The 20,319-nt window shown below is 40.1% G+C and overlaps 2 protein-coding genes across 2 annotated transcripts; both read right to left on the bottom strand.

The window, feature by feature from the left end:
* Positions 1-10,145: 10,145 nt before the first annotated feature.
* BKA55DRAFT_530888 (uncharacterized protein) lies at positions 10,146-13,051 on the bottom strand (the record flags this gene model as incomplete). Its single annotated transcript, XM_046189177.1, has 5 exons — positions 10,146-11,900; positions 11,951-12,136; positions 12,198-12,704; positions 12,769-12,823; positions 12,891-13,051. 5 exons carry the CDS (start codon positions 13,049-13,051, stop codon positions 10,146-10,148), a joined length of 2,664 nt encoding a protein of 887 aa, XP_046040884.1.
* Positions 13,052-16,418: 3,367 nt separating this feature from the next.
* BKA55DRAFT_530949 (Up-regulated during septation-domain-containing protein) lies at positions 16,419-18,365 on the bottom strand (the record flags this gene model as incomplete). The annotated part of the gene is made up of 4 exons (XM_046189181.1): positions 16,419-17,000; positions 17,052-17,854; positions 17,910-18,241; positions 18,301-18,365. 4 exons carry the CDS (start codon positions 18,363-18,365, stop codon positions 16,419-16,421), a joined length of 1,782 nt encoding a protein of 593 aa, XP_046040883.1.
* Between the last annotated feature and the right edge of the window lie 1,954 nt (positions 18,366-20,319).

The following is a 20,319-nucleotide window of genomic DNA, read 5'->3' as shown; positions in this document are numbered from 1 at the left end:
TAATAGTTATAGTTCCTAAAGGATAAACTAGTCTGTGCTAGGTTTATATTAGAAAGTAATATATATCTAATATTATATATATTTAGTTTATTAACATAAATTAGTATATTTATATTCTATTTTATTACATTCTGCCTTTTAGAGATTTTACTATTTTAATTATACTTTTAAAATATCCCTACTTATATATAAGATCCTAGTATCTGTTTAATATACCCCCCTAGACTGGCCTTTATAGCTTAGTCTATCCAGTTTGTATTCCTATTATTAGGTTAGCTATCCTTTTAATCCCTTATATAGCTCTTTCTCTATTAAGTTATTCCTTTATTTTAATAAAGTCCTTTATAGTAAGCTCCTTAAACCTTCTCTTTTAAATTATATTATTAATATTTATTAAGCTAATTTATATAATAAATTTCTAGAACTACTAAGTAAGTACTACCTTTATAAGGCTATTTATAATTATCTTAGTATTAAATGTATACTAGATTAAAATCTAGTTAATAAGTACTTCCTAGTATAGCTAGTAGTTATAGATATTAATATATTAAAATTTAATCTATAGGAGAGCTATATTATTATTAATTAGGTAAATAGTCTATATATTATTATATTAAATAATAATACTTCTGCTATTAAAGGTTATACTAAGCTTAGTAATTAATTTAGAAATAAATATAAATTCCTTTATAGCTTATATAAGTACTAGTAACTCTACCTCTATTATAGAGGTAGTTATAATATCCTGCTTATTAATATATTATTTAATAATCCCTCTAAATACCTTTATTATATAGTCTTGCAAGCTCTTTTAATTAATTATATAATTAGTAAAAAAAGTATTATTATATATATTAAAAGTATCTATTTTACTAAGTTATAATATAAGTGCCTTAGTATTTTATAAATACTAGAATAGGTAGTCTAAGGCCTTATAATAATTATTACTTAGATTTATATTAAATTAATAAAGTTAAGAAATAATAAAGGCAATATTAAGTTAAGTAATTACTATTAGGTAAAGTATTAATCCAGTCTTATATTAATACTGCTATATTAATACTCTTAATATATACTTTTTATTTAAAAGAAGTTCTTTTATAATTATTAAAGTAAGAAAAGGCTTTCCCTTTTAAATCCTAAAATAACTTGTAATCTTATTTATAAATAATAATTATAATAACTAAATTAGATATTAGTTTTAATTATAAATAACTTAAAATTTAAGAAATTACTATAATATATTTCTTTTAGAAAGTTAGTATTTTTCTTAAAGCTTGCTTATTATTTATTTAATTAATTTTTAATTACTCTTCTTATAGGTAATAATAAAGTTATTTATATAGAGAAATATTAATATTCGTTCTTTTAATAAATAATATAGCTTATAAAGTATAGATTTAAACCTAATATTTATAAAGGTAATAATTAATTTCTTTTACTAAAGTAATAGTAATTAGTATAAGTTATATGGTATGTTTTAAAGTTTAAGAATTAGGCTAGGCTTTTAGTAGCCTCTAGGTATCTATATATAGATATCTTACTTTAATTTAATATTAATATAGGTATTAATAATATTATATTAAAGAAGTTTTAAATTAAAGTAAGTAGCTATAATTATAAGTATTTAAAAAGATCTATTAGTAAGTATAAATATATAAGTATCCTTATATATTAACTTAATTTATTAATTGCCTTATATAGTAAGCCAGGCCATATACTTAATAAACTATTTATACTTATTAAACTTATATATATAAATTTATATATAATCTAGGAGTTTTTTACCTATAGCTTCTTTTCTTTAAACCTTATACTAAGAGTATATTTATTTATAGGTTTTAAAATAAGTCTTTTCTGCCTTATAAAATAGGTTATTTAGTAAATAGTATTTAAGGTCTTTATGCCTTTTTAGTATATTAATATATCTTATTAATATATTTAGTATTAGCTATTACTTAAATTTATTAACTTTATAAATTATATTTTATAGTTAGGAAAATCTATTAGTTTAGTAAATTCTCCTTACCATCTTATAAACTAAGGTTCTCTATTATTAAGGTAATAGCTAGCTAAGCTTAATTACTTCTTAAGCTTTTACTTACTTACTACCTTATTATTTTAAGTCCCTTATATAAATATAAATTACTTAGTATTAAATATAACCTCGTAATAACTACTTAAAGTTAAAATAATATAAGGCACTTTATTTATATTATCTTATCCTAAGGAAGTGCTAGTACTAGGTAAAATATATACTATCTTAGCAGCTTATAACTAAGGGGGGTTTTCCCCCCTTTTTCTTATAAGAGGTTTTTTAATAGTAATAACTAAAAGGGCAGCAGGCTATAAAAGGCAAGTCTTTAGGGTTAGATAAGGAGCAAATTAAGTAATTATATAAGGGTAATTAGTCCTATTAGGATCTTCTTAATTATAATCTCTTATAACTAATATCTTACTAGTTTTACCTTATATAATTATTAAATTGCATTTTAACCCTTTAAGTAAATAACTTATAGCCTTTTACTTAAATATTAGTCCTTTTAGTAAGGTACTAAGTTCCTTATCTTTTTTTTAGGTTAATATATCTGAATTAATATTAAATCCCTATAACACCTTGGCCTTAATAAGGTATTAAATAATTGTTTTTTTATTAAGTTTTATTAAGTTATCCCTAAGGTATTAAATATCCTTAAAGAATATTTTCTCTTTATTAAAGATTATATTTTTAATAAAAATAACTTTATTAATTAATAGATTTTAAACCTTATAAATATTTATTAAGTTATACTTAACTAGGTATTTTATATACTTTTAGGAATTAAGTTATTATTATTAATTCTTTTTTTTTAAAAAAAATATTAGTTATTATTATAAACGCTTTATAGCTACATATATATAGGTATATTTAATTAGGCTTATACTTTATAATAATTATACTATTTTTAAAGGTAAAGTAAATATAAAAATACTTATATAATATCTTCTAATTATAAATGTATTTAAATATCTTATTTTATAGGTATATAGTAATATATTAGATTTTAACCTAAAGGAATAAAGGTAGCTTTACTTTAATTCTTATTATATAAGCTTTTTCTTTAATTATATCCCTTAAACGCTTTATGCTATTATATTAACTTTAAATATATAATATAAAGGGCTTTAGGTATATCTTATTTTTAATACTAAGGAAGTTACTTACTTAATAACTATCTAGGATTTTAGTATTATACTTAATAACTTTAGGCCTATATTAGAGTTATTATTTTAGTATTTTAAGTAAATACTTAAGTATATTAATAAGTATTAATATAGTTTAATTAAGAAGATAATAGTTTTAAGTATAGCTAGAGTAATAGTTAGTAATTAATATAGCTAAAATATAGCCTAGATTCTTACTTATATACTAGAAATTAATAAGAAGTTAAATTCTAGCCTTTTTAAATAGGCCTTATCTTTATTAATAGACTTAATACTTTATCTATATTATTTTATAAGTATTATACTTAATTATAAAGATCTTTTTAATATTTATTCCTTAAGATTAGCCTATATGGTACTTAAGTACTCTAGGCCTTAAGTATTTAAATTAAAGGTAATAAAAGGTCTTATCTTTATTATAAAAGGGTATTTAATTTATAAATTATATTGTGTTTATTTAATTAAGAATACTATTATTATTATTAATTTATTAATATATATTAGTATATACTAGCTAAAATAATTTATTAATATATACAAGATTAAATTATCTTTTTTATAAATTTAATTAGTATTCCTGTTAGTATCTTAGTAATAGCCCTTTTTTTTAAAACTAGTAATATAATATACTATATATATAAAGTTTATATAATACGCTATATCTTATAATCTAAGAAAAGAAGGTTTTTAAGGTTTTTAAATATAAATATCTATATACCTATATCTATAAATAGTTACTAATAACCCTTTTATATAAATAAAGTTTTTAAATAATGCTAGTTAGTAATTAAGAAACTTATATACTTTATTAAAAATATAAATTATTAATTTAAAGTTAAAAATAATAAAATATTTAAAAAGGGAACAGATATAATTAAAGGCTATAATAAATTTATATATTATTAAGTAAGTTATCTTAATATATATTATTCTTTTTTTAAAAAAAGAAATTATAAATTAGCTTTAAAAGGTATATCTAAATATCTTTAAAATCTAATATAATTTAAATATTTATTACCCCTATAGCTAGTAAAGCTTTATTAAGTTAAATTATTATAATTAACTACCTTAATTATAGCTTAAACCTAGGTATATATATATTAGCTAAAAAGCCCTACTTATTAGCTAGCCCTAACCTTCTTCCTATAACCTATCTAAAAGGATACTATACTTTAATTATCTATTATATAATAAGTTATCTAACCTAAATAACTTCTAACTATAACTACTAATAGCATTATATAATATAAATTAGTATATTTATATTTTATTTTATTAAATTCTGCCTCTTAGAGGTTTTAATATTTTAATTATAAGTTTAAAAATATCCTTACTTATATACAAGAACCTAATACCTATTTAATAGTAAAAGGTATATTACTAAATAGTATAAAGTATTATATTTTTAAATAGTTAATAATATATATTAAGCTTATTAAGGTAAAGAAGTATTATTAATAGCTAGTAAGTTAGAACTTATAAAAGTGCTAATAAATATATTCTATAGTTATAGATATATAAACTTAGGGTTAAATATCCTTTTACTTGTAGAGGAGCTCTGGTAGGTACCCCGCCCCACACTATCCCTATTAATAGCGAGGTACCCCAGGGAAACCATACGACACGTCATTGAGCAAGACCATCCAACCTCCAATACAAGCCAATGTTAATCAGACAATGACTTCCCAATCAGCACCTGTGACAGATAATATAGGTTTAAACCATCTGATTTTAGTAGCATAAGATATAAAATAAGTTTAATTATATCTATTAGGTACTATAAATAATAATATAGTTTATCTTAACTATAAAGAATATTTAGTATTTATTTTATTTTCTCTATTAGATCCTATTAATACTCTAGCTATATATTACAATATTATATTTTTAAATATATAATAACTTTATTAGGTATAAAGGCAAACTTATAAACCTAATATATAAAAAAGTAATATATAGAAAGAAGAATATAAAGATATATTATATTATATAATTTAGATAATAAGTTTAAAGCCATTATAGTAATTATTATAATAACTTAGTCCTTAATAATAAGATTTAAATAATAATTATATTTTAATTAATAATAAGACTATTTAATAATATAATATACCCCCTTATAGCACTTTATATAAAAGGATATAATATATTTTATATAAACCCCTATTCTAATTAGTATTACTATTCCTATATATAGAATACTGTTAAATTAACTCTCTACCCTAGTAATAATTAACCCTCCTAGGTTTAAAGAAGCTTACTTAAATCCCCTTTACTAAAGTTAATTTTAGACTATAGGGCAGCAGGCTATAAAGGCCATATTTCCCTATTTGCTTTATAATTAGCCTACCTTTACCTTACCTCCTTCCTATTACCTTATTACCTCCCTATAGCATATTATAATAATTAAAATCCCTTATTAAACTTATATTAGCTTTTCTACTAGACTTATTATAGAACTTTATAATTATTATATATAATTATCTTATTACTGCTTTAAGTACCTACTAGTTTCTTGCCTTTATATATACTAATACTCCTAGTATATCTCTCTTAGGGAACCTAATAATTACTTCTATTAGGTCTAGAAATAAGGTTAAAACCTATTCTGCCTCTAAGTCCCTTTATATCCTAGAATATACTGCAGATTAGTTATTATAATATATATAGCTTATATATCTTAATAGGGATTATCTTTATTTAGTTACTATAATAATTAGGTATTATTATTACCTATCTTTTAATTATATATACCTATAGCTCTGCTATTACTAATACTATATAATTTTAAAGGTCTTGGTTATTTATTATACACTTAGATATACTTTATTATTCTTTTTTATATATAGTTAATATACTTATAGCCTAGTATTTATCTCCTTATATTAATATAATCAATATGCCTAATAGAATAATTTATATTACCCTCTTTATAATATATATATTAGTTCTGCTGTCTTATATTACCTATAATAATATCCTTACTTTATATATTTACTATATCTCTGTATTTCTTTATAGATAAATGCCCTATAGCCTAGCCTCTAGTAGTTATAGTATTACACTATACTAGTTCTAGGCTTAAATATGCTAATTCTTGCTAATTCTCTTTTAAGGTAAAAGTACTTATCCTCTAAGAAACTCCTTATATTACTTTTTTTTATTATATACTTTATTATTAGCCTATAGGCCTTATTATTTCCCTTATTATTAAGCTAGTTTATTTTAGCTATTATTATTTTATTTTCTTAGCTAAGTACCTTACTTACTTTAAATTAAAGGTTATTATTAATAAAGAATAACTAACTAATTAGCCTTATTAACCTTAACTAGGTATAGCCACTCTCTAGGGATCTTTGCCCCTAGTATATCTATTCCTAGAGCTGCTTCTTAGTCTATATATAGTTCCCTGTTATCTCTATAGATTACCTTAATAATATCAGCATTACCAGGCCCTCTTATTACTCCTATATATCTCTATCTCTTATCCTTCTTTCTTATCCTTGCAGCAGCTTTAATTACCTATTAACCCTCTCTAATCTGCGCCTTATTACTATCGTCATGGCCAACTCCGGAGATATCTATTATATAAAACAAGTCCTTTCTAGGGGATAAAGCGGCAGAGCAGGTAATAACACCGGCTCGGGATATCCAGCACTGCCATTCTGCCCCTCTATTAGTGACATATGAGCTATATCTGCAAATAACTGCCTAGGGTTCGTCAGGGCAGAGCCGGCTATGATAGTATTGTTAGTCTGACCGACCAAATTCTCATTGTCCTGACCACCACCCAAAGGCTCCAATGACTCGTCGACCAAGTCTTCTTGCCTTTGATTGAATAAGGCATCCTCGGCTTCTTGAGAGCCAGTGTTAGAGGTATGGGCGACGGCCTAACCAGATGTGGCTTAAAAGATTCCAGCAGTGCCTCCTGCTGCCAGAGAGGACATGCTTTCGATCTCCTTGAACGGCCGTTCAAGGAGATCGAGCATGTCGGCGCCCTGGCCTCGAATCGTTTAAATGCACTTGGTTCGCGTTGGGTGCTTGACTGCGCAAGTGTTGGCCTGTTCTGAATGCCTGACTCAACTCTACCTGGCTCGAGAATTGGTCGTGGCTGTGCTCCGTTACGGATGAGATGCCACTGTTTATGGAAGTTATCTATGTGAAGGCCTTTATGCTGGTCTTGCAATGACTTGATCTTGTGAACACAAGGCAGACCAAATGGTCGAGTGAAGGTCCCTGTACAGACCGAGGAAACAGGCGGATCGATATTCTCCAATAGCCTCCGCTGTTCTTCGACCTTCTTCATTGCTTCATGGAAAACCCCGCCGCGCAAAACACTAAACAGGCTGCTGTCTAAGTGCTCCGTCGGCTTCCGGGTATGCTGCCTGACTTGTGTTGACTGCAGTTCTGATAATTGATTCTCAACTGCGTGCTTGATAGTTCCCCGGGCGTCAAGGAGATCAGACTTGTTTGTATTCAGATATGACTTCAATAATGCATGGATGCCTTCAACGCGCGAGGTGGCCATATTACCGAAATGCATATGCTGATCTACCCAGGCTCTGACAAGCTTTTCTTTGTATGGCTCAAGCCAGGTCTTCTTAATGTATGTAACTTCTTGAATGTGATTTGGAAGATACTTCTTCTCAAATTCTGCCACACGTTCCTCAAAAACGGCTTCAGGGGGTGATTGCGTGATAGAATGTCAAGAATTATCGAAGTCTGCCAGCCATCAGGTTTAGATCCTTTGTTTTGCTGTTGCCTTTGCCGCAATGCCAGCGGCAAGATGTTCCTGCAACGTAAGGATTGGAAGGCACTGGGCTAGAATCGCTTTGTTTGCATGCCAAAGGCAAAGCAATAATCATGCTAATGGAAAGACGACTGTGACTGCGTTTATACAGGCAAGGCAACGATCCGTTAAGACCGCACATGGGAGCTTGGCGTTGGTGACTTTATAAAGAGATTGAAGTCGCTCCAAGGCCCAGATATAATCTTCCTCTTGCCCGCCACTGAGAAATGCAGATGCAATACAAAAGGACCGCTAACAAACATCAACCCCAAGCATATCAAGAAGTGGCATCTGATATTTATTAGTTTTGTATGTGAAATCAAGTAGCAAGAGGTCAGAAAAAGCCTAAAGATATTAAATAGAACCAGGATAGGCAACTAGGATTGCCATGACTCGCTGATTCTCATCGATTCGCATTCGGCTCCAAAACCCTTCACGATGCAATTGGTTGATCAGAGCATGGATGGAGCTTTGACCCTCATGCATATCATCCTTCAGCTCGGCAATCCGATTGTAGATGTCCTTTCTAGTTGCTAACGAATCTGGATCCTGCTCACGTAAAAATGTTTAGACACCTCTAGGGGAGATACCAGCAGACACAAGTTCTGATAGGGTTGCTTTGCCGGAGGCATCCAATTGGCGATATACTGGATGGCCTGATGGTGAGTTGGAGGATGATTATGCTTCAAGAATTGTCCATCTGTTCGGTGGTGTCAAGAGCATGTGGTTTTATCGAGTGATTCCTTGGCTAAGATTGAAAACAAGCAGCCAGTGGCTCGAGATGTTATCTGGCTCTTCGTTCCCTTGTTAACAGTAGCCTTGGGCTTCCAAGATTTATCGCATGCATAAGTAACGATTTTACGGCCGCTAGTCTTTATGGTTGACTTTCGGGCAATAAACGCGTAACCTCGCGTGACAGCCCAGGCGTTGATTGCTGTAACTAACTAATCTCGAGATTGGTATTCAGCTTCTGGAGGGAGATAATCGTGGGGAAAAGAAACAGCTTCAATGAAATTTGAAGGAGTAGAAGCCATAGAAAGCGACTGCGAGGTACTCATTATGCCTAATCGCGTCAAGAAAGAAGGGAATACTTGATGGAATGCTACTTAAAAAGAAATGCAAGCACGATAGGCCACCTTGAACGCGCTGAACATGTTGACAGCTCTGGCCAATGGATGATGTCTTGATCCACAAAAACGCCATCGCAGCGCCCGGCGCCGTTCCAGTGGAAGCCGATGATGGGAGTTGCTCATTAACGGGTAGTATCAGCGAAGACTCTGTTTGGTCAGATCCACTCCCTAGGCATTCACTCAGGTTCCGGGTAGGCTACAAAGAGGCATCCATCAGCGGAGCAAATTAGATCCCCAATCTACTATCCTGTATCAAATATATGTTATTCAAATCCGGTATTTGCATTTGTTTCATTTGAAATGAGATTTTGATATATTTGACTGATCTGTTTGACAGTTTGTTTGATTGGATTTGATTTATAAGCAACGCTGCCTGCAACCGCTGCAGCCACTAACAGATCAGACCACGTTAGTCACACGGTCTCAACATGTGCAACCCACCCAAGCCGTCGCCTCAGCTCGTCACTCGAGTCTCCTTCTCAACGTCCACACCGTGACAAGCGAAGAACCAGATATACGCGCCGTAAGCCCCCATTCTCTCCCTCCATCTGGATCACAGGCTTACCCACATGGCCCCGGTTGGCCATCTCCCTCTGTCGATCATCGTCCAAATTCCTCACCTCCCTTTTCTTATACGTATTCTTGACCGCCAAGAGATAAGCATCATCATTCAAAATAACGGCTTGGAAGACCACTTGTCAAAGGTAGCGTTATGAGCAGCCAGGAGCTCAGATGGGGCGCTGTCTGGTACTGCTGCTGAAGTCGTCGCGCTCGACAACAGCAACCTTGAGGCCGCGAGTGGCAGCATGGAGAGCGACGTAGGCACCAGTGGCACTGTCTCCAATAATAAGCACATCATACTCCTGAATACCGGGGCTGCCTCGAAGCTTGTTTAATTGTTCGTCACGCGACCTGATGCGAGGGAAACGTGGTAGCATGAAGGTGCCATCTGTGCCGAAGGTAGGAGGGGGGACGGCGGGAGAAGAGTGACCTACAAGCCCAGTCTAACCACGTGGTCCGCCTCAGCGACTCTCCACTGTTTCAGAAAACAGTACATCAACGAACGAAGCAACATGACTTGACGCGCCTCTGCGAGCTTCAATGTCCTTAGACACTTGGGCCCCAACCTGCACGTTGGTTCCAAAATGGCCCATGGTCTGCAACTCGATGCCAACTCCCGGCCACGACTTCGAGTTTGTCTTCTCCAGGGCGATCGTATCCGAAGTTACGGTACCGTTGCTCTGCGCCCTTACTGTCTCCTTCCCTTCCTCTACATCAATGGTGATTTCTTGGAACACCATGATGCCACCATATGACGGCGTTGCCTGTGGTAGCTCGTCCCGCGTCGGGTACGCCCCTAAATCATCTGTCGAATCAAGCGATCTCGTCCGGTTGACGCTTCCAGGCGGGCAGAGATTGATGGTTGAGCTTGACCTTGATCTTGCTGAGTCAGGTGATGGAAGCCGCCTGCCACTGAGTGCGGCGGACACGGATTTTGCTTTTCGTCGCGCCTCTACTAAGGTATCGGATCGTCCGAATGGCCACATTTTGGATGAAAGCCCAATGGTGCTGTCCTGGTATCCTTCGCGACGATCTATCGTCTTAAGAATATGTCCGAATTCCACATGAATGCCTTGCGTGAAATCTTGGTTGAACTGTGGCAACCCCTGTCGCATCTTGAAGAAGCTAAGAGGAACAAACTCGCAGTTGGGGCTGCTCAGCACCGAATGGATGGGGATCACCAGCCGCATCGCGATCATGGTTGCTTCTGACCGCCCTCCATCGCCTCGGCAAGGCACACGGACTGTACTCGATGTGAGAACGGCGTCTTCGAAAAGGGGTTCTTGCGTCCACTCTCGCAGACCCTTCATAGTATCTGAGAGCTGTCCCGCAAACTCAGCCTCCCGAGTGGTTCGCTGGGATGCATTGTCGTCTTTGAAGCTCCGGAGGATCCTGGAGACCGACATATTGGTAAACTGCATAAGGAAATGGACCTGCCAATCCTCGAGCGTCTTGAATGGCAGAGCCATAGATGGGAGCAGATTTCGGGCACCCTTTTGTGCGAGGACCTCGAACCCCGAACTGACTCGGGCTCGAATTGCAAAGAAGCCTAGATGCACGCCAGGGAACAGATAGTTCTGCTCGCTTGTGTAGGTTGACATATCCCGTAGTTTCGTCTCGAACTCGTGGCTCTTGATATGCATGCTCGACCTGATGATTTCGCTGACCTGATGCAGCTCGGCAAATCGATAGCCGGCTGACACAAATCGTTCGGCGTCACGGTCCGAATCGGCACGGCTGATCAAGAACATCAGCGATCCACGCCCGTAGTCCTGCTGTCGGATGTTGATTCCCTTCTCCGCCATGTTAAGGCTGTCATGTTTATCGTCACCGGTCTCGATAGCCTCCGGGGCAAATCCCCCCCGGCCAGGTTTTTGCTGTTGAGCCCGCGGCCGTCTGCGGTTCGCACCTGTTGGCAAAATCTCGTCCCACAACACTCCAATTGACGTGAGGTCATTTCTAAGCCGGTCAGCAAGCGCCGCCGCAGCGAGACAAAAGAGTTCCCGGAAGATCATGTCGTAACTTTCAATCATCTCGCCGTGGTCAGTTACGAGCTGAATGCCACGCCGTCCGTCTTTATGCGTACGTGAGTGCGGCAGCTGCGATACGTGCTGTCTCATGCCTCCGACTAGACTCGCGATCATGCCCCAGTTCCTGGATGCTAGAAACATCCAGTGGAAAAGCGGGTGGCCAATATTGAAACCTTCCTTGGTATTCTGCCTCGGTCAGTCTGCAGTCATCGGAGCTTCAGGTAGTGGACACTCACCTTTTCCAAGAAGGAGTCAGTCACAACTGTGCTAGGAATGAATCCATCCGGGTCAACGAGGATCCTCCCTGTCTTGTCGAAGATGGCGGCTCCAAGAGTGATCTGCTGGGCGCGGAGGGCAGATCGCCTCATGTTTCTCGCTCTGAGGATGGCTGAGATGGCAATGATGAAACAAGCACTGAGTGACTGTTGCAGGTTAGCGACGCGCGGGGTTTGCATACATGCTGACAGGAGTCCATGATCTCACCAAGCAGATGACCACAACTACAGTGGCAGTTCTCGACGGCTCATTGCCCTCTGGCTTGATCTTGACAAGTCGATAATGAGTTCCTACAGCAGCACACCAATGCATCCCAGACACAGCGCCGGCGAGCACTGCGGCCGAAATGACTCGCTTCCACCATGAATTAGCCCACATGGCTCTGAAGACGAAGAACATGGCGAGGGCCACATTGCTGGCAACAATGGCGATAATTGCGGAACTGACGACGTATGCTGGTCGATAGACGCATGTATAGTTATCAATGGAAGCATTACCAAGATAATGCATTCCGCAGACGGCAGTGCCGCAGAGAACTCCTCCAGTGATCAGCCTCCACCAGGACACGGAGTTGTTAGTACCGACGGCGACGAAGGCAGCTAGAAGCACCAGGATGGGGACAAAGAAGGATACGGCAGTGAATCCGCTCGAGTATGCCACCTGCATATCTGGTTCTCCGTTGGCGAGATCGATGGCTCGGTTACCGACGAAGTGCTGCATGTTGAAGGACCTGGTAAGTGTATGTAAGGAATCCAGTGTAAGGCGAGCAAGTACATACCATGCACCAGATGGACACTCCACCCATCGTAACGGCGGAGCTCATGAGTAGTAAACTGTTTCAGTCAACAATCAAGTCTAATAATAAGAGTCAGGTTTGAGACGGCCGAGGGAGAAGCATACTGGTTGTACAGACCCCGGAGGCCGGTTCGTCTGTTGATGAGTTCGAGCGTCGAGCCAGCACCAACCAAGCTAACAACGAAGCTGAGGGCGACGAAGCCGGCATTGTAGCTCTGAGGCACAATATGGCCCTGATACTCGCGAAGCAAGTTTTGAGCAGTCATTGTGGGCAAAGGAACCCATGGAGGAGCAACTGTCAGTTGCTACCGCCGTGCTGGGTGAAGCGAGGATCTTTGCTTGACGTGAGTGGAATTGGCACGGCACTGCAGGTTCTTAACTGATACCGACATGCTCTACGAGAAACCGGGGCCCATCGGCAGCCGCGCATTGCTCCTGGTTGGTGTTTACCTCATCGGTCCCACCACACTCCCCTGAGTCCGAGCTGACCTGAGCTGAATGTGTCCATTGGACAGTTGCAGTCGGGGCCTCTAAGTTTACCCCAACGTAGTCGAGATGGCCTCTTGTGCTTGTTTTGAGACAGGCAGTAAGCACTAACAGATGCGGACAGGGGGATGTTAGCGATACTCGGCGCTCAATCGGGGGCTCGTCGGATTTGATTGCATGTGCGATCTGTGTTTTTGGTCTGGGGCTTTAGCCAATGGAGGCACGGCGACTGGGGGAGAGGGGGCTGGGCAGGCTTGGTGGATCAAGATGCGGGCGCTGAACCAAGCCATGAATTCGTACAATGGATGGGATGCTTCGACTCGTGTCGGCAAGCTGCTAACATGCTTTGTCATATCGCTAACTCTGTCGAGTGCCTCCAGTCGGGACATTAGGAAAACTCCGATCAGAGAGCTAGGATTTGGTGCATCTTCCCAAGCGGAATTTGACCTCCTATTGACTAGAAGGCAACAAGGTAGGCACATGTGCGATGAAAGAAGATCCCCTACAAGCTTGGAACATGCAGTCTTGTGTGACGTGGACCGCGAACCTGGGATCAGGACTCGTAACTTTGGACGGAGGGTGTTTTCACGCCTTTTCCTTTCTCTGCCTTCCCGATGTGGAAAAGTGGATAAGGAAGCTGGGAGCTGAGAGCGGGGAGACTAGTACTGACTTGGACTAGGGAAAGACGGGAGAGGCCACTGTCTGAGGAGCGTTGGTCCTCAAGATTTGAGGACTCGACCCACGGCCAAAGCCCCCAGACTGAGCCTCGGCTTGCGAGACACACAACCAAGCGAGCAAGAGCAAGGACAGAAGAGAGTCCACGAGGAGCGTGATATCTCTGCACGGTCTCTCTAACAAGGAAAAGATGCCACTATCCCGTCAATTGTCGAAAGGCTCCGACGCGGTGACTCCCAGAGGGATTTAATCCAATTAAAATCACACCATTAGGCTAGTTATGCCTCTTTCAGCACCGATTTTCGCTCGACCTGCACGTCGTCAAACGATAAGATCATAACTGATAGGCACGCTATCGCTGCTGAAAAAACCCTGCAGCATGTAGTTTTATAACATGGGGTAAGTTACTTCGCGGAGCCTTTCGATAATTGATGGGATGAAGTTATTTGTGGAACTCGCTGGAGACAGCTGCCACAGTTTACCATGCCGTCGGGAGATTGCCCAGAGCCTGGAGGGTGTTCCTCAGATTAGCAGCTCCCTAAGGTAAGGCAGACGATCAGCGATCCTGATCCTGGCTTCCGGGCAATGCAGAAACGACGGTGCCCCCAAGAGTCTATGATCTGCGCGCCGTGGCTTGCTGAAATGCTTGAAACCCCCCTCCCGCGGGGCTCATGACGATGATGCTGTAATGATTGTTATGGAGATTGGGGCAATGTTGGTACACAAACGAACAAGAAGCCGCATGTTGTGATAATTGCATGGCGTCTGCTCTGGCGTCATGCCCACGCTTCCGTTGTTAGCGGGAGCGGCTCCCGCTTGTGAGATCGTGATAACGGTACCGTAGCTCACTCAATTTGAGGTTATCCTTACCTTCAGCTCGTCATTTTTTCACGCCGCTGCTTTTTTTTTTTTTTTTTCCCTTTCTCCCCCGTTACGACTCGCAACCAAGCCGATTCTCTCCCTTCTCAGCCTCCACGGTATGGGCTTTGCTATGTGTTGCCATCTCAGGTATCCGTCCCTGGAGAGGGGAAACAAGGCGCGAGCCTCGATAAGAACTGCGGGGCGTGCCAAGCGTTGCACGCTAGGTATATAGCTGCCAAACCATCGATCACAATATCGCCACTAGCGTGTCATGGTTTGGAAATATGCCGGCTGGGAGCATTTCCTAAATGGGAAATCCTTGTGTACTTAACCCTCGCTAGTTTGGTCGCTCTCTCATGACATCGGTCACATGTAAACTTCAACCCTGTCTTCACTAGTAGGGCTTAGTTGTGAAGAGAATGCACCGTACTAATTTAGGCAGGTAGGCAACCTTTAGCTGGTTCCATGTCTTCCCCATGCTTCGCCCCAGCCCGGACCGTTTTAGGGCTCGTGAAAACTTTGACACCTTTAATAAGAAGCTTGCCCCTTTGTTATTCTCTGGGTAAGAAGAGAATAGGGTGGCCGAGAAGCAAACCCCGCTTAGGGTTAGGATAGGGTTAGTATTAACTATCTAAGCTACCTTGCCCTAGTGTTTTCTTCTAACTAAAAATATAGCTATACCCGTTGGCTCGAGCCAACGGGTAAAGATAAGAGTGGAGATTTTTCGCATTTATCTAACGACAATGTCTAGTAGATCTCATTGAACATTCTTGTCAGGCATTACGTGTATTTGGTCCATTAATGCAGATTCGTGTATTCATGTTGTGTTGTGTTCAAATTCTGCCCCTTGGAGGCTTTACGGTTTACGTGCGCAATCTTAGATGACCCCTGCTTGCACGTGGCAGACACCTGTTCAACAGATTGAGGCTTGTAGGCACTGAAGAGATGACAACTGAGGAGATAAACAAACGGCGGAGTATCTAACACACCATCTTAGTCAATATTAATTATATACCTATAATATCTCTAATTCTAAAATACTACTTAGGATTATTTATATAAATTATAACTCCCTCTTAGATATCTGCGAATTATATTTAGGCTTACCGCACCTCTTATAATTTTATTTACTTGCTTAGTCTACCCTAGGCTAACTACCACTCCTGCCTATTTCCTTCTCGGTCTTCTTCTTTATACCGTTCTGAGATATCATATATTGCCCTGCTTAAATAGAAAGTATTCCACCTAGTCAGAGGTTTGTTCTTTTCGCCCTCCGATGTGGCGTCGAGAGACTGAGTTGCTTAGCCCCGCCACCAATCGAGCCGAAATAAAAATGCCTGATGCACGGGCCTGTTGTTGAGGAAAGAAGACTTGATCCAGGATACATCGTCTTGTAGTGGGTAGCAACACATGCACCAACTTCGCTCCCGATAACTTCCAACTCATCTATTGCATATGATTAAGGACAAAGATGGGCGCTGCCCAGTTTCTACAGACCATATTAGACGAAATTTGCGAGAAGGGAGATGACGCCCTCAACCGGCTCATTTTTCTGGGTTGTTGGTGGTAACGCTAGAGGAGAGACGGCCTTGGCATCAGGATATCCTTTCGTCAAACATACAAATCATCACCAGCATAGATGCAGATGATCTCCACATCAGCTCGATTCGGAGATGCAGTCCTTGTCACATGCTGCTCAGGTTCTCGTGTTGCTACCTTTCCGATAATAGACTGCTCCACGACGGTGTTGAGAACCCGAGCTACGGCGCGTTGAGGCGAGGGCGAGGTGCTCGAGGGACGAGCGGATGTGAATATTTCCTTGGAGGGGCTTCGCAAAGGAGTCGATATGTCACCGGTGCCAGAAGCAGGAGTGTTGGTCTGTTGTGGCTCCGGTGTAGTGGTCAATCCGCCAACAGGTAGGCACGCAGCTACAGCAATATGCTCGAGAAGCTTCTGATGAACGCGGGTTCGTCGGTTCTCTGCCTGTTCCAGCTTCATCACCCAGTCATCAATAGAGGCATCCAGACTCGCAAGTACTTCCTCCTGTTTCAGCAACAACTCATGGCTGAACTTGGCGATACTAGAAGAGCGCAGGTACTGACAGATGCGTGAGTGAAGGTTCCGGCGGCCTATGCGGAGAGCATTGTAGGTGTGACGCAAGTATTCAGTCCTCTCATCCAAGTGACGGAGTTCCTGTATAATTATTAGTCGGGTTCCGCTGGCAATACTGACTATATGACTGACCTTAGAAAGCGTCTCGACATCCGCTGACTTAAGAATATCAAATCGTCTTACCTGGTCGAACGCTTTCTTTTGAAGTAAAGTAAGTTCAGACTGCTCGAGTTTCTCAAAGGCATCGGCTTGCTTAAGACCAATAGGCAACGGTTCAAAGGCCTTTTGCTCTAAGCTCTTGCCTCTCCTCGGCTCTGGTCTCTGGATGAATGGATCGTTGTTGGTGCCTAAGCCAGATCCCTCCCTCGGTAGGCCTCTGCCCATAATCCCCGATGATTCCAAGTCACCCCTTCGGTGGCCTCGGGAGGCATTACCTACTTCCGTCGTGATGGTGGGAGGAGTGTAACTTCCATCCCATAGGTTAAGAGCTGCGGCACTAGACTCCATTAGTGGTGCTAAAACAGGAGTAGGCGGCGTGCCGCAGGACGTGGTATTGGTTGATGCTGACTTAGGTGTCGTGAGATCGGGCATAGAAGACTTGGGTATGGTGGCCGTGCGGCTTTGAGGGGATCCATTGATGCGGCCATGTCTAGGAGATTCATTCCTAGTAGGGAAGTAGTTGAAGGATTGCAGGCGCTGGAGTAAGGGTAATGGTACATCAGACTTGGGGTTGGCCAGGGGGTCAAGCGGCGAGACGGTGGCTATGCCTTGAGGGCATGCCTGAGGAGCCTCTTTGCCGAGGGACTGAGACTGGGAACCTTTATCGTCGCTGGAGATGTAAAGGAAAGTATCAGTAAGCTGGTACTCTCCGAACGAATTATTAGGGACACTAGTGGAGCGCGCGTGTGAGGGCGGCGGGCGTCCAGGAATAGCCGCTGGTATTCAGTCAGTTCACAAGAGCAAGTCAAATGCTAGGCTTGGATCACATACGGGAATCAATGGCAAGTTCTTGAACTGCTGTCATGGGCCCAAGCTCTGGTACACTGATTTTGCGCTGTAGGACCAAACTATACTGTTTGAGCCTCTTTTTCAGGCCACTGGAAGCTAGCGCGAGCTTGTCTATCTTATCACTCGTTAGCAGCGAAGGTGTAGAAATACCCTTCTCGACGTCCACGCCTTTAGTCCTGCTGTTAAGGACCGGCAACCTCCTCTCCTTGGGGAAGAACTGGTATTTCCGCGGTGGGTCGGGCTGTCGCACTTCCCAAGTAAATGGCTTCTCTGGATGAAGCTGATTCTGAAGAGACAGGCTAGGTAAGCCTGGGCTAAAACGAAAGACTTAAAGTGTCGAGGGAGTTGCGTTCATACTAAGTCATTTGAGGACTGAGAGGGCGGCTTTGTTATATGGTTGACATCAATATTGACGATGTATCCAGCAATATGAGCCATTGTGTCAAAATGATCCGATTTAGTCGAGGGGCTAGAAAGCGGGGCAGATCAGTGCTAGAGATCGATGGCGCCGGCTTAATATATTAATGCTGTGATATTAGGGCGGCGAGCCTAGCACTTGTCAATGGAGATACTGTAGGGTGGAGTATTCCGGCTTTGAAGAAACTGGTAGGACGTGAGTGCTACGTCGATTGTGGAATTGAGGGTATATAACAAATCGAAAGTGTTGACGGCAATCCCAAGACTTGTCTAACGCCATGATCGCGCGCCGTCGACTTTGGTCTCTTCGCTAATAGCTAGTTCGCGGATAGCTAGGCGTGCAGTCACCGGAAGGCAGGTTGTTTCATTCATCTGCCCCTGTTGATGACCATGACTGAATAATTGGAGCCCTTGACCACAGCCATGGCCAGGGGACGACGCGGGACAAGAACCAAGAGGAGGGTGACAGGCCCGAAACAAAGCCCCACATAGGAGGGCGCAAACTGCCAAGGGTCGGGCTCGTAGCGAAAAGCGGGATAGATTGGCAGGGCCTGTTCCGAGGCAGTGGCGCTCGGGGAAGGTGCGTTTTATGGCAAGTCAAATCTGGAAGGAGAGCCAAAGCGGGAGATACACCTGGCGCCGAACTAGTCCATTGGGTTACATCGCTTAACATCTTGCCTCTTTCTTGGTCGCGTTATTTCGAATAGAGCCAAGTTCAAGTTTTAAGGGTCTAGAATTGGCCAATTATCGTTACTTTAACTTGCTAGATCAGAGCTCGATTCAGCCTTTGTCAATGCTCAAAGCTCAAAGCTCCGACATGACCGATGGTCCAGATCGACCTGGATCCACTAGCACGAATATTTCGGCGGAGCTATATGCCAATTATTCGGGCCTTGCTTCCAGTGGTGCTGTGCTTCGGCTTTACGGGGAAAACTCTCGGTTTATGGGTTGCCGTCATCATAGTTGTCTCGACGAAATCCCCATCTCCCCTCATTTAGTCCAAAACGATTGCAACGCAATAGCGGTGCAAATTTGTACTCTTTTAACGTTGGAAACATGTAACGTTTCGTATAAGCGAGCAGCGGATATAAGCGAACGACGGATTTTCCACCACCCCATCTATATCAACGTTAATTACACCACCACACCAAATCTAATTCCAAGCTGCTACTCGGAATTATATATGTAAATCAAATCTCCCTCTTCCTTATTGTCCGTATATTGTTTCTGGGCTTGCCGTACCTTCCGCGGTTCCCTTTACTTGCTTCGCCTATTCCAGGTCGGCTACCACTCCCGTCTATTTCCTTCTCGATCCTCTTCTTGATACCTTTCTGAGATATTATGTTCTGTCCTAGTTGAATAGCAGTCATCTCACTAAGCTATAGTCTTGTTCTTTTTGTCTTCCGATGCCTACTAAGCGCCTTATTAGTCCTTTATAGTGAATAGACCTGGTCGTTGAGAAGGGTTACTCAATGTGCTAAAACTTGTGTGCCTTTCGCAAGCTCGTCTATGGCCTTATATATCTGTATCTATGAGTTACTCTGGTGTCGAGCAATTCGATATTTGGTTAGTGTTGATTATAAAATGGCTTCCGTGGGGATATGAGGTATCTGGGAAGTCCAACGTCCCGCCGCTGTTATTAGGCTTACTCGGGACGTTAGCGTTTGTAACTTGATATCTAGCTTTGATAGGATAACTGCCGGGTCCAGAGGTGCTAATCCCAATACCCTAATCCTGACTTGATATTTATTTCTCCTATAATAGCAAAGAAGGCGGCCTTAAAAGTAATTAAGAAGTTAACCTTGGTCATATGGTTAATATGTGACTTGACTAGCTGTTCGATTATTGACTATATGCTCGCTTCAGAGGGCCGAAGTATCTATTATCTAGAGGTTAAAGAATATGAGATAAATAAGAAGGCATAGAGCTTATGATAATCTTATTCTCTTTGCAGAATCGGTCGAAACCAGTGGAG

Source organism: Fusarium redolens (assembly GCF_020744475.1).
Source record: "Fusarium redolens strain MPI-CAGE-AT-0023 chromosome Unknown BKA55scaffold_40, whole genome shotgun sequence".
In the NCBI taxonomy this organism is placed as follows: domain Eukaryota; kingdom Fungi; phylum Ascomycota; class Sordariomycetes; order Hypocreales; family Nectriaceae; genus Fusarium; species Fusarium redolens.
The sequence above is the reverse complement of the archived record's forward strand: the minus strand, read 5'-3'. Positions and strand labels throughout refer to the sequence as shown.